Genomic DNA, 15,289 nt, shown 5'->3' with positions numbered 1-15,289 from the left:
AGCTGAACTAATTACATTAAAAAATCTTATGTAGTGAATTCTTCTCAGGTGAGTAAATACAAAACACTTTAAATACAGCAAACCAGGGAACATGATTTCAGCCTTCAATTAGTATAAATATTGGGACATAAATCTCCTCTGAGATTTCCTACCTCTGAAGATCTGCTTTTTGCCTGCTCAGAAGCTTTTCCTGGAGTGTGTATTACAAGCTTCCACTGTGTAAGCAATTGCAGCAGCAACTTCAGTGAAGTATCAAGAAGGGTATGATGCATATCATTCACTTCTCGTAGCAGAAAATTAGTAAAACCAAAGAGTACATCCTCCCGCCAGTCAACAAAATCAACAAGTAGACCCTGAAGAGAATTCTGTGCAATGTGTCGAAGTTCATCATCCATATGGATAGACAGCCTGTCATAAAAGTAAATGTCAGGTAATAAAAATCTAWGGAATGTTTCTTGTCATTAGGAACACATGTTTCTCTGTAAATTAACTCTGACAGAAAATCCCCAATGACAATGTAAACTTCAATGATMCTAGCACAACTTTATTATTACTGACCACATTTAACAACTTTAACCTGTTTTTACCATAATTCTTGATACAACAGTGCCTGAACCCATTTATRGATCCAAAAGAAGTGTTTGCTCCACTCCAAAAAGATGGTATCTGTAAAGAATGCAATTTGGCAGCTTTGCTGTCTCAYAGACCAAAGACTGCTTTTTATCTGCTCACAAAATCGTGAATGATTTCTGCTTAGTTATAATGACAAGAGTCTTATAGGATAATATATAATGTCATCATTTATGTATTTATTTACTTCCTTTCAAAAGAATAACAGACTAACAGACTAACCGCCTAACAGACAAAATGAACCTTTAGCCAAGAAGTGAATCRTAATTATTGAGAGCAAATATTTCCAAAAAGTTAAAAAAGGCATCTTAATTGAAAAATGCTTTATGTTTTAATCAACTTAAGATAGGGAAGTAGAAACAACAGCCTCAGGATATTCCATACTTTAAAAAAAAACATCTGACAGTCCCCAAATCATTCTGAAATACAGTAGAATACAATCAATATAGAACACATTTTTATATTTTATTTCCTTCTGTATTTGTGTCCTGCTGATGTTCTTTTCCATCACAAAAATGTTATATACTTTCATTTGATACAAAAATTAAGAAACCATTTMTTTTTTGGTAGCTTGGCAGAATAAAGCAAAATCAAAATCAGATTTTAGCTCATTGCCTATGATGCATTTTGCTTTCATTAATCAAGAGCCTAATTTTGTGTAGTGTGTTAGCACTCATTTTTGAAGTATTTTCTTTACATATAATGGAGTGGAAAATGAGGATATATTGTAAAGAAATGGATAGAAATCTAGGAGGAAAACCCAGCAAAAGGCAGTGGACCTAGTTCTATTCAGTTAGAAGGGTTTGATGAGATGCAGCTCAGAACAAAATTGGCCCATTACAGCTGCTAGTTCAGAGGTAAAGGAAATTTCATAGTCAAGTCAAAGGAAAGTGACTGCCATGAAACATCCCCTCTAGTGACTATGACTAACTGCAACACTTTAATAAGCACATGACTTTCCACATAAATTGGGAAATATGTTATTTTGTTGCACTAGGGAATGACCATTTTTATCTCCTCTTTAGAAAGCTAGAAACAGAAAAGCAAGCAAAATCCCTTGCAGCATAGTTCAGTCATCCATGAAATGACTTCCACCAYGACACAAAGTAATAATGGAAAAGAAGATACAAAACACTTACAGATTGTAAGCCCAAGTTGCTGTGCAATGGCACTGGACATTATCAAATGAGATGAAAGTTAAACTGAGCCTGAAAATGCATCTATGTATTACTGTAATAGTGGAATCTGCTAGACATAAATTCAAGGCCAAGAACTTCTTTTCATATTCAAGAAGACTTAATCAAAATAATAACTATTAGTAAGTTTACCTTGGCAAAGTACCCCTTACAAATGGACAAATGATATGAAAGCCTGCAATCATGCGATATTTTGGCAGTAATCTGTACTCAGTCTCTGACAGTTCTAATTCAGTTAGACACAAGAGGCAGCTTGAATAAGGTACATTTACTTAGTAAATGTTCCTTTTCTTGCACTTGAGTCTGTTAAATTTAAAACCTAGCTTGGGAATTTTTAATGAATGTATTCAGTGGGCAGTACAAGGGCAAAAGGCACAGTATATACTTGACATCTGCTCTACTGCTTATAATTTGAATACAGCTGTCTTGGAAGAAAGTCTAGATGCTGAGTTACAAATTCCCTTTGGAAACTGCCAGAAGACACATCTGTTGTGAGGATGAAAAATTCAAACCAAACTGTGAGCAAAAGAACCATTAACTGAAAGATGTTATTTTATCTTTAGTGAGAAGAAAATATTTAACAGCTTTCTGTCCAAACAGCACAGCCTGCAGAGACCCCTTCCAGAACAGCCTTTCCTTTCAGACAGAGAGTTACGAGCGAGAGCTTGAAATCCACTTTGAAAATTCTTACCCTCGTACTGGTTTTAGCCACAAGCTGTATAATCACTGATCCAGAAAAGACACAATACTGTAATAAGATTTATGCAACATGTCTAGAACACCGAAGTTTTATCTCCTGGGATACAGCATAAATGAAATACGTAGTTTCATTTATGAGGGACCCAAATAAGATAGGATAGTGGAAGAATAGGACAGGATAAGTAGAAGCAGCTCTGTTGCTGGAGTAGTTTGGAGACTTTCATTAAGATTAGGCCAGGTATTACTTCCTTAAACAGTTTATTYCCTTCTTCTATGAAACTATGTATTTGGAGACTGTTTTCAGTCCACCCTGACCTACATTAAACAGACATAATCCTTTCAGTTTTTCCTGCTGGGTTATATTTTCTAAATTGCTTATTGCTCTTTATGTTGTGCTCTGTTTAGTCTCTTTAGCTGCAATTCCTGCAACTTGACAGTGAACTGCTTAACAATTATTTTCTGAAATAAGTTTTCCAATCTATTATGCATCCACTTATTTTTACCTAAATTGTGTTTCCCTTGCTTATGCTTGAAAATCTAATGTAAAATAGCATCAATAGCTCAAAGATACTTCAGCATGTGATATCTGCTGCTTCTGCCCTGTTCTCAAAACCTGCTATTCAGCTACAGAAGGAAATAATGGTTGTCTGACATGATTGACTACTGAGCAGTTTCTTACTAAGAAAGAGATTCCTTCTGGCCCAAAGACCCAATCTAAGTGGTCTAAACCTGCTTTCACTATAAAAATTGGAAGTCAAAGATCTTGAGGAAAGAAAGTAAAGGAAGTAGTATATTTTTAATTTCTATTTTTACTTGAAAATATCTTTTTTTTATCAAAGTATAAATGTACATTCATGGGAAAATAATTCCAAAATGACTAAAATGCACCTGCTAATCCCCCTACCTGCTGTTGAATTAAGAAAGCTAATTCAACCAAGGTTAGAACAGAATTKTTCCAAAGTTATTGGTAATTAATCTTACCAAATTCTACCCCTGTCTGACTCTAAAAATGATATGCCTAAATCTTCATATGGTGAAGGTGACAGTTTGCAAAGAAAGAGGGCTCCAGGAGTAGATAGTTTCCCCAAAGGTTGCCCTGTTGGGGAATGGCTGGGCATACAATTGCATCCAAAGTTGATCTAGTGATGTTGTCCTCAGCTCCCCTTGATGACACACTTCTTCTGGCAGTCAAGGATTCAGATTACCCAGCAGCCCTAAGCTATCACAGCCCTACTGCTTGCATAGTCCCAGCACAGTAATTAGTCAAGAAGTGCTCAGAAACTCCTTCTGGCTGAAGAACTACTATTAGCCTTTTCTGCATAAAGAGCAATGTTAGAGAAAGAATAAAACAGTAGTTTGACAGTTTGAGAGTTTTAAGGAGGGAAGCACTAATTTATGGAGAAATTCACATTTATACTTTATACTTAAGATTAGTGAAGTTATTTTCAAGGTCTGATTGGGGAAATCTTCTGTGACCAAAGGGCTATAACCAGAGTGGACATGTGTCTTCTACCAGCTAAGCTAGGGCCATTGCTGAGGACAGAATACTGGTTAAAATCTTGGATTGAAGGAAGATGTGGCTTTACTCCTTGAACTAAGTATCTAATGTGTTATTTGTATAATATGATAATGTAACAACATAAAACATCCCACAGCTGATTTGCAGGAGTGGATATGAACACAAGGAAACCAAGCCTGCAATCTGCATGTTGTACAGCCTACTTACCCTTGCCTACAAATTTGACTTGTTTGCCTGCCTGTACTYTTTACCACTAGCAGAATTAATTGTTTCACTGTTCTAGCACACAACTGGARGTTGGTTGTGCACAGAGCAGAACACACTGCTTTTGAACATAACCCTCTGACCCCCATATCCACTATTTATCACGGGCATTTTGACAGCAAGAATGGAGTGGCAAAGACCACTTTGTCACAGCTACCTGACAACAACACATTGTATGGGCCTCATGGCTTGAATTACCATCATAGTGCTGGCATCCTTGACCTATGGTACTTGGATATTAGAACTGAGACATAACAGAGTTTTCTGTACTGACTATTATATGTCATCATGATAATTTGCAGTTAAGTCACTAATCTGACATCCTAAAACCTAACCCTGTTTTAGTTGTCATGTGCTGTAGACCAACTACCTCATTAAAGTGATGTAAATCTAGATAAATTAAATGGGTCCCAAATAGGAAGGATAAGAGATTCAAATCTATCCTTTTCTTTACTTTCTGTCTTATAATCAAAAATATTTTTATTATTATAATTTTAAAAATAATTATTATCAGTAAAAATGTATTTGGAAACATACCACATCTAGAGCTTTTTGTTTTACCAAACAGATGTGTGGGATCATAAATCAAAACTGAACATGTGTCTATGTTTTTCTCTTACATTAAAAAGGTATTTGCTTTCTTTTGTTAATTAATGTGCTGTGGTAGTAATAAACTGAATATTACAAAGAAATTGTATTTCTTCTCAAATGAAACAGAAGAATGTCTAATACATTAAYAGTGGATTACTTTGTATACACATAYGGTTTTGTCTGAGAAACAGTTACACATAGAGTGGTTCAGTTTCTTTATTCTGCTCCCCTTGAGCTTCTATGCAATGTTTAACCTGCTTACCTTGCCAGCAAGTCGATCAACTCAAGTTTTGACATTCCATCAGGAAGTAATCGAGGAATAGCCGCAACACATGTTCTGAACAGATCAATTTTTGGTTTTCTTTCACCACTGGAAATTTAAAACAGAATTTATGGATCACTAAATTTTCACTAAGCTTAAYAAGTAATGAAGTTAAAGGATCCACCAACAGTTTTGCAGAAAAGGGTTGGACAGTATATTAGAATTTTACAAAGAATTTTTACAAAAAGCAGATGGCTGGTAAGAATTTCAGGACAAAAAAGCTGAATATTAATGATGCGGTAAGAAGGAAACAACTTTAAAACAAACGATTTTGATTTTTGTCAAGTTTTATGTATAAAATCTATATAGTATTCAAAAAAAAGTCCATTACTACTCTCTCCTTTGTTTGTCTCTGAGAGGAACTGGAAGATATAGCAGGACAGATTTAAAATGGAGAAGGATCAAGATCAGCAAGCTTYGAATGAGGCAATGAGGAAAAGGCTCGAGGGTTCCCCATCACAACGTAGCTATAGTTCATCATTTGCATTAGCAAGCAGCAGATTTATGAGATGCCCAAATAGCAGCCTGAAGAGCCAGACAGCTGCCTTCAACAGGGCATGGACAAGCAGGAACTCCACACCAATCCATTATTATATTGAGAAAGAAACATGGTTTAGAGGCAGGTATGGCCACACAGCATCTGTTGATCCTTGGCTGAGATAGCACTTCTTTGGCAACCATCATCAGCTAGAACCTGTTTCAGTAGCCCCAAGGCTGCTCTTGTCTGGCGAAGGGCTCAACRGCTCCCCGGCAGCCTGGGGAAGCGGATGAGAACAGAAGCAGGCACAACCAAGGTTTAGGCTTGGAGTCTTTAACTCCGCAAAAAAGCAACCAAAGTTTCAGCTGGTGATTATCTTCATGACAGATGCCATTGTTTCCCGACCTGTTTCCAAAATTTTTTTAAGAATGTAGATTAAAGAAGTCCTTTAGACAGGCCCCAAAATACCATTATTAATTTGATCTAAATTTGATCCTTTTAGATCTAAATAACCAATTTCTTGGCTAATGAGTATAAAGGACATAAGCAAAATGTAACAGCATTTCAAACTGTACAGTCTTTCCCACAGTATTATTATTATTATTAGCCTGTAAAATGCTTTAGAGGAATCAAAAGACCAAAGTCTCAGAGACTCTACTTTCAACATGCAATAAAAGACTGTTCCTGCCTTAGTATGTTTATAACCTAAGTAGGTAAGGAAGGGGAAAAGGGCAGACACAAAGGAAGCACTTAAAATCAAACTGAAATTCAGTGACAAAACAGAGAACGAACCTAACTTTCCCGCACCCCAATCCAATGCCCTGCTTACTGCACTACTGTGCCTCTCCACCGAACAAAGGAAACTGCATTTGGATGGCTTGCTTTTGTGTTCAGTCACACAGAAAGCCTGAATGTAGTATCTCACAAGTCTAAAACACATTACAGAGTCTCTCACAATTCCTATCTATACACTGAAATAATAGAAAAGGCATAAACTGACAMTAGGCTTACTTAATTCAAAGATAAACAGCAATTTTGTGGCTCTCAGAACATCCTTATATACTTATCAGCTTGGATATGTATTGTATTAAAAATATAATATGATTACATGTTTTTAATCTATACAATAGATCTGTACAATAAGGAGAAACTATTTTCATAGTGAGTTATCTCTAACCAATTGTACATTTATACTGTATCCTAAAATACAAGATTTCTGAAAGAATGAGTGAGCAATTGACCTGATAAAGAGCAAAACATGAAATCTCATCTGAGAATTTGGTTCTAAATGAATCCCTTTGACCTATCATCACTAATGCAAGTATTAGTTGCATTAATAACTACTGCAAAATACATTTTTATAGTTGTAAAAGCAAAGTGCTATCAATTTATTATCTGCAGGAAAAAAGTTGAACCTTTCTTGCTGAAAGTCAACTTTGTAGTTCTGATGGAAAGTGATCTTTGCAGAGTTTCTAAGCAAAATATACAAACCCCATATTAGAAACTGTGTTAGCACTAAATTCCTTATTACCAGTTCCTGGGAAGGATAAACAGTTCGTGCACTTAATATGAAGGCAAGTAAAAATAATAGTCTGAAAGTAAACTGTTATGAAGGCAAATGAGTAATTATTTATAAATATAAAATCTGTGGGTGTTTTGTGCCTTAGTGACTGCTCAGAAGACTAGCAGGGGGTAGATCCAAATCTGAGTCTCAATTTTCCATCTTATTGGAGCTCCCAGCCCTGGCATGTGAAGTGTCTACTAAGGGGTGCCTTGCAGGGTGATGCTGTGATCTCTGGCTGCCTCAGATGATACCTCAGCCAGCATGTCTGGATGCAGGCGCTGGCAGCTGCCCTCAGCTGGAAGCTTATGTTTCCACACTGGTAGTATGAGATTTCAGATGGATATTGTAAGCAAAAATCACTGAAGTACTTTCAAGAGTAGACTGTATGTTAGGAAATACTCTAACTACATATTGGAATCTAATTTCAATGAGTATTGAAATTCACAGCCCACTGGATGATGCAAAGAACACTCATTAGTCAGGATTTCAGTAAGACTCTTCAGAGGAATGTATGGTTTATTACATCAACCATAAATGTTTATAAGATTAAACACAGAAGTACATCTAAAACTGCCAAAGAAAATTCCTGAATCTATATACTTCAAAAGTTTATGACTATTCATTGCCTAGCTACTTCTTCCTGATCTACATTTTATTTGTTAGTAAAAGTATCATTAAAATATTTATAGGATAACATTAACGATATAACGATTCTTGTCTAAATGCTGAAGGTCTCACTATGTAGTTATCTTTGGAAATAAAATGTGAATTTCAAAATTCTTCCTTTCTTTTCTAGAAAATCTGAATACCCAAAAAGCTCATGAAAAATGGCTGTGAGTAATGGTGGTATTCTGGATAGTTTTATAGGAAAAAATATGAAATATTTCTAATTAGTAATATTGGCATTTAATATAAATTACATAGACAAATGAAGACGTGAAGAGCTTACAATATCCTCTAGATAGTCAAAGAAACAAGTAAGAGAGACAAAAGGCATTAAATATAGAGATCACATGAACTTTAGCTGAATTTGACCATTGGAATCCATCTACCATTCACTTTATTTCCAGCAAGTTGCCCATTTTTTATGACAGTGTAGGTCTCAAACAGTTGATATCCCTTTTCTTTGCATCTCTTACTCCTTTCCAAGGGCTGCTTCTCCTGAAAAATAACTACACTGTCTACCCCTCTTACAGGAAAGCCATGCTAGGTCTCCTAGCAGTTGGGGTCTCTACACTGGGAGTTCTGCTTGTCTCCACGAATGATGTCTCTGTGCCTTTCTGGACTGCCAGAAATCCACCTCACCGGAGGTTTCTCTTCATTGAAACTGCTTCATTAATCATTTTGGATGGGAACAGGAGAACACTGCTGCTGAACACTGCTGGAAAAGCATTCTGGTTGGATTATGTTCTGGTGGGGCACTTTTGAAATGTGAGCCTGTTATTACAAATGATTTGGGTTTTTAATGAATATTTGATTTTGATTACAGGCATGAATATTAAAGAACTTTTTGAAAGATTATTTAACTGGGATTTACAGATTTTGTTCCATTTGTTTTGAAGTTCAGTAATGCAAAGGTGCCCTGAAGCAGTGTACTCAACATAAGCTCATAATAGGCTTTCCACTCTAGGCTTTTGACTTCTTCTGCCATCTACACGTTCCTAAGATTCACATACAATCTTGGCTACATCCAGGGAGTTGGGGCAATCCCAAACATTGCAACATGCAGACAAGTACAGCCAACTTGTCACACAAAGTTTGAGAGGTCTTCAACATAGACATTAGCTAAGTGTTCCTGTAATTTGTTGTTTCTCTGATGACTTGAGATAAACAGAAATAAAGAAAAAGTTTTAAAATTATGTCTTAATAACACATGAGATTTACTGTTCTTTAGCACTCACGTGATCATGTCCTCAGGTTCTTTGTTAAGCATCTGTACGTTGGTTAGCATCATGCACCGCCCCACTTCCTTGTCAAGATGTCTGAGTATGTTGTCCACAGCTTTTCTTACTTGAGAATAATATAATGACATACCTGCAATAATATGCATTTTTGTATAATTTTGGACATTTATAGACACATGTGTTTCAAAGTAGAAAGTTGTTTAATCAGGTTGTGATGCRTGAATTTTAAAAAGATACGCTTTATGCGTGGTATAACCTATTTCCCTAGTAATGATACTCTGATTCAGAGAAGAAATAAACTGCCCTCCTAAAACTAAATCTGTTGTGTTCCAAGAACAACTCAATCAACATATACATCTTTTTTTCTTGGAGAAAAGTTCTAAAATGCTGCACATTTTATATGAAATACAGTATTAGACTCATATAGCTTTACATTGGCAGCCGGAAATCCAGTATTTTAAAAATAAAATTAGAATTAATTAACCCCTTTTCCTTACTTAAAGGATAAAATTTTCAAAGAATTCTAAGTGAAATTTTAGATACTAACACTGAAAAACATATGTTTAATCAGCTTTTCTCCAGTCATTTCTTTTTCTATTTGATAAAGACAATGTAAGCTTAAACTTCAAACTGATCTCAAAAGAAATTAATAATAACATGTAAGAATTCAATAGTGCAAACAACTATTATCAAATGCAGTTCTTACTACCATAAGAACTAACTGAAATGAACTGAATTAATGACAGTATTAAATACTGTATCTGTTGTATATTTCTGTTGGATTGAGTCTTACATGTCTGTATCTTCTTGATATTACTACAATGATCTAGCAACAGTACAACATAGGTCGCTGTCACAGGTATATAATATGTAGATCTTGTTTCATTCACATAACTTTCGGGTAATCAAATTGTCTCTATTTCTTTTATAGCCAGTGAAAATTGGCACCTTGATTGAGTGCATGATACAGAAGCTCTTTTCCCTTAGCACAGGATTCTCTCTCTATATTGATCATACAGGAAGCCTGAGGTAATGTGCTTAAACTTAGGCTTTTCATTTAAGCTTTGTATTAGATTTAAAGGTTTTTGCCATTTTGAATTTTTCACTGGTATGAGAGATGCAATAGAGAAAGAAAAGGAATCTTTGGTATTTTTCAAACCAGTACACGTTCTGAGCACAGGCGCTGTTTCTAAGTTGCTAAAAAAGATGAGTATTTATGAACAAACACAGATATTCAGCACTAAAAAAAAGCAAATGCTTAACTCTGTATACTAACTTACTGAACGTGGGGTTGCCACTATTTTTGTATCTGAGTATTTTTCCTGAAAGTAATTTCCAGTAAGACAAAAATAGGAAAAAAATATTTGGCAATGTAAATGTTTTTCATTAAAGTAAATTTTTACGATAAAGGAATTAATTAAATACTTAGTGATATTAAACTATTCTGATCTGGTACCTAAGAATTTTTCATGTTCATTCTTATCTTAGTAATAAATGATTCTCTTACTGACCTATCATTTTAGCTTCCTCCTCTGTAAGAGTTTTGCTCAGATATGTTTTCTTCACTCTGAGAGTGTTTCCAGAGGGAAGGACAGCTCCAGTCACTGGCATTGGAGGTTCACCATCTTTTTGCTGCAAGCTATCAGCAATCACCAAGAAAGCTCTCAAACCAATATTCATTCTCTGTAAAGTTCACAAGACGAATGAGTATCATAATCAAATAATCATACTCTACTTATATGCCTAAAAAACATTGAAATTCTGAGTGTGTGCTTGCCTTCATTTTTCTGTATTTTTGCGACATGGATCTAGTCTGAGATACTGTATAAAAATGCCCCCCCAAATGACTTGTGAATTCATATCTGTACTATGAAAAGTGCCTTTCCCCATCACAGCTTTATTTCTAAGTATTTTCAGACTGACTGTCTTTTTATCTACAGGATAAAATATGTGGATTTGCCTCTCCAGGCTTGTTTGAACAGGAGTTTAATAATATGTCTTAACCAGGCCTTGAGCTAAGCATGTATCTCTTAAGTGGTCATTAAAAAAAAAAGATCCATAATTGTCTCAAAAGGCCAAAAGTCTGACCATACTATGCAAAAAGTCTAGAATGGTGCTTAGTACCAAAACTTGAACATGAAAACATCAGGAAGATGAGGCAAAAGTGAACCGAATGACTTAGAGAACTCACAGAAAAAGGCCAATCTTTGCACTAAAATTAAGTAACAAAAAGTTTCCTATATCCCAGTAGTGTATTCCCAAAATTGAGAAGTTGTCCTATTGTTGGCCAAATAGAGGTTGATTTAGGCTATCCATATATTATGGATATTTTTTGTAGAGTGTTAAAGCCTACGTGGATCCAAAAAAGCTCTGTTATTTCATTGTCCCTGAACTTCAATTGTTTTTAAAAGCAGATTAAAACTTCAAATTCATCAAGAAGCAAAGAATTCCTATGTCCATTTGCTGCATGCTCTACTTCATCTAATGCTAACATACAAGGAGCTATACAGGACAGTATAACCTTCCTCAATCAATACCAGAGATGAATCTGCCCTAGAACTTGTTGAGGGCTGCCTGCTCAAAAACTGTGCTTCTTTTCTCACTGCATTGCCAAATAAAGATGAAAGCTGTACTTAGTAAGCTAAGCCTATCTTTTGCTTTTATTTATTTTGACAATAAGAAATTTAATTCACATCTCCATATATTTTATTGTTTTTTAGCATTTTTAGTTGTTTTGGGGGCTGACAGTCAACTCCTCTGCAGGAGGAGTTGTTGTCAACTTGTTGACAAGTTGTGTCATCAGGTAAAAGAGTTACAGGAGGAAGTCCATAGGCTGCATAACACCCAAGAAGATGAGCAAGAGGTAGACAGTGTATTCTCGGAGCCCATACAGCTCCAAGAGTCCCAAATGCCCACAGCAGTGGAGCTGCTGGAAGGCTCTGTGCTGTGTGAAATGGTACATCATAACACTGTAGAAGACTGGAAACTGGTCACTCCTCATAGGAGGAGAAAGGCCCTTACTCCTCCTGAAGACTTGCAATTGAGGAACAGGTTCAGTGCCCTCCAGGCTAAGGAGAAGCTGGGCATGGCTTCAAGGGAAGCAACTATGCTGACAGACCCTGTCCCAYGTGGGAACACTTGGAAGAAGCAGCGAGTGATTATTGTGGGTGACTCCCTGCTGCAGGGGACAGAGGCATCTATCTGCCAACTAGACCTCTCGTCTAGAGAGGGTTGTTGCCTGCCAGGAGATTGAATATGAGATGTCACGGAAAGACTGCTAAGGCTTGTCCACATGTTGGACTATTACCTTCTGCCGCTCTTCCTTGTGGGCACTAATGATATCAAGGACAAACCGGAAACCATTAAACAGGATTTCAGAGCTCTGGGGATGATGGTCAAGGGTCTGGGAGCCCAGGTGATTTACCCCTCAACCTTGCCAGTGAGGAGGAAGGATGGGAGGAGGGGTATACGGATTTTCCAAGTGAACAGCTGGCTGCACCACTCGTGTTGGCAACAGGGTTTTGGTTTCTCTGACCAGGGGACCTTCTTTGAAGATCGACAACTGACGGGGAGAGATGGGGTCCATCTCACTAAGCAGGGCACGTGTGTGTCTGCCAACAGGCTGGCCAACCTGGTAAGGAGGGCTTTACACTAGTAAACATGGGGGAAGGGGAGAGTTACAGAGACAAGGTAGTCAGCAAACTGTGGATCAAGTCAGGATGCCACCAGTGCGCACATGCAGCCAGGGAAGTGCATATGGGAGAAGACTATGGAAGACCCTTTTGCGCCCCTCCTGGGAAACCTGCATGCTCGATTACCTCTCTGAAATGCCTGTACACCAATGCACGCAGCATGGGGAATAAACAGAAAGTATTAGAGATCTGTGTGCGGTCACAAGGTCATGAYCTCATYGSAGTTACAGAGACATGGTGGGATAGCTCATGTGATTGGAATGCTGTCATGGATGGCTGTATGGTTTTTAGGAAAGACAGGCCAGGAAGGCGAGGTGGTGGAGCTGCTCTTTATGTGAGAGAGCAACTGGAATGTATTGAGCTCTGCCTAGGGGCCGATGAAGAGTGAGTCAAGAGCTTATGGGTAAGGATTAAAGGACAGGCTAACATGGGTGACACTATTATGGGTGTTTACTACAGGCCACCTGATCAGGAAGAGAAAGTTGATGAGGCCTTCTATAGACAGTTGGAGGTAGCCTCATGATCACAGGCCCTGGTTTTCATGGGGAACTTAAACCACCCTGATACCTGCTGGAAAGACAACACAGCTAGGCACAAACAGTCCAGATGGTTCTTGCTGAGTAATGGTAACTTTTTGACACAGGTGGTGTAGAGCCAATGAGGAGAAGTGTGCTGCTGGATCTTGTACTAACCAACAAAGAAGGACTGGTTAGAAACGGGAAGGTTGGGGGCAGCCTTGGCTGCATTGACCATGAGATGGTGGAGTTCAGGATCCTGCAAGAAGGGCAGTAAGTAGGATCACAACCCTGGACTCCAAGAGAGCAAATTTTGGCCTCTTCAGTGACCTATACAGAGGAATCCCATGTGTTAGGGCCCTAGAAGGAAGGGGGGTCCAAGAGAGCTGGCAAGTATTCAAACATCACTTCTTCCAATCTCAAGAATGCTACATCCCCATGAGTAAGAACTCCAGCAAAAGAGCAGGAGACCTGCACTGGATGAGAAGGAGCGCCTGGTAAAACTCAAACAGAAGAAGCAAGCATACAGAATGTGGAAAAAGGAACAGGCCACTTGAGAGAAATATATGAATGCTGTCAGAGTATTCAGGGATGTGACAAGGAAGGCTAAGGCCCATTTGGAATTAAATCTGGCAAGGGATGTCAAGGACAGCAAGAAGGGCTTCTTCCAAAAAGTCAGTGGCAAGAGGAAGACTAGGGAAAATGTGGACCTGCTGCTAAATGGGGTGTGTGCCCTGGTGGCAAAGGATACAGAGAAGGCAGAGTTACTGAATGCCACCTATGCTTCAGTCTGCTGCTAACGCTGGCCCTCAGGAATCCTAGATCCTGGAGACAAGAGAGAAAGCCTGGAGAAAGGAAGACTTCCCCTTGGTCAAGGAAGATCAGTTTAGAGATCATTTAGGCAATATGACACCCACAAATCCACTGGCCCCAATGGGATGCACCCAGGAGTGCTGGGGGAGCTGGTGGATGCTATTGTCAGGCCACTCTTCAACATCTTTGAAGGGTCATGGAGAACTGGAGAGGTGCCTGAGGACTGGAAGAAAGCCAATGTCTCCCCAGTTTTGAAAAAAGGGGCAAGAAGGAGGACCCAGGAAACTATGGGTCAGTCAGCCTCACCTCCGTCTCTGGGAAGGTGATGGAGCAGCTCATCCGGGGTGTCATCTCTAAGCACATGGAGGAGAAGGTGATCAGGAGTAGCCAGCATGGATTCACCAAGCGGAAATCCTGCTTAACCAATCTGATAACCTTCTATGATGGAATGACTGGCTGGACAGATGAGGGGAGAGCAGTGGACGTTGTGTACCTTGACTTCAGCAAGGCTTTTGACATTGTCTCCCATGACATCCTCCTAGATAAGCTCAGGACGTATGGGCTAGACGAGTGGACAGTGAGGTGGATTGAGCATTGGCTGAAAGACAGAGCTCAGAGGGTTGTGCTCAGCAGTGCAGAGTCTAGTTGGAGGCCTGAAGCTGGCAGTGTCCCCCAGGAGTCAGCACTGGGTCCAGTCCTGTTCAACTTACTCATCAATGACCTGGTTGAAGGAACAGAGTGCCTCCTCAGCAAGTCTGCTGATGATACCAAGCTGGGAGGAGTGGCTGATACAGCTGAGCGCTGTGCTGCCATTCAGAGAGACCTGGACAGGCTGGAGAGCTGGGCAGAGAGGAACCTCATGAAGTTCAACAAGGGCAAGTGCAGAGTCCTGCACCTAGAGAAAAAGAACCCTACGCACCAGTACAAGCTGGGGCCTGACTTGCTGGAAAGCAGCTCTGTGGAGAAGGACCTGGGAGTGCTGGTGGACAACAAGTTAACCATGAGCCAGCAATGTAACCAAGAAAGCCAATGGTCTCCTGGGGTGCATTAGGAAGAGTGTTGCCATCACATTGAGGGAGGTGATCCTGCCGCTCTACTCAGC

General features: G+C 38.7%; 1 protein-coding gene across 3 annotated transcripts in view; it reads right to left on the bottom strand.

The window, feature by feature from the left end:
- Window positions 1-15,289, bottom strand: part of FRY (FRY microtubule binding protein) — a 199,346-nt gene that overhangs the window by 89,147 nt on the left and 94,910 nt on the right. For all 3 annotated transcript variants that reach the window (XM_085320709.1, XM_085320707.1, XM_085320708.1), the window contains exons 15-18: window positions 10,679-10,850; window positions 9,165-9,297; window positions 5,162-5,269; window positions 153-408 (exon numbers count right to left, since the gene is read on the bottom strand). In XM_085320709.1, the coding sequence (XP_085176835.1) occupies window positions 153-408; window positions 5,162-5,269; window positions 9,165-9,297; window positions 10,679-10,850 (669 nt within the window). The remainder of the gene's footprint in view (window positions 1-152; window positions 409-5,161; window positions 5,270-9,164; window positions 9,298-10,678; window positions 10,851-15,289) is intronic.

The sequence above is a fragment of the Rhea americana genome, unplaced genomic scaffold (assembly GCF_003343005.1).
Source record: "Rhea americana isolate MKP2758 unplaced genomic scaffold, rheAme1 scaffold_65, whole genome shotgun sequence".
NCBI lineage: Eukaryota > Metazoa > Chordata > Aves > Rheiformes > Rheidae > Rhea > Rhea americana.
The sequence above is the reverse complement of the archived record's forward strand: the minus strand, read 5'-3'. Positions and strand labels throughout refer to the sequence as shown.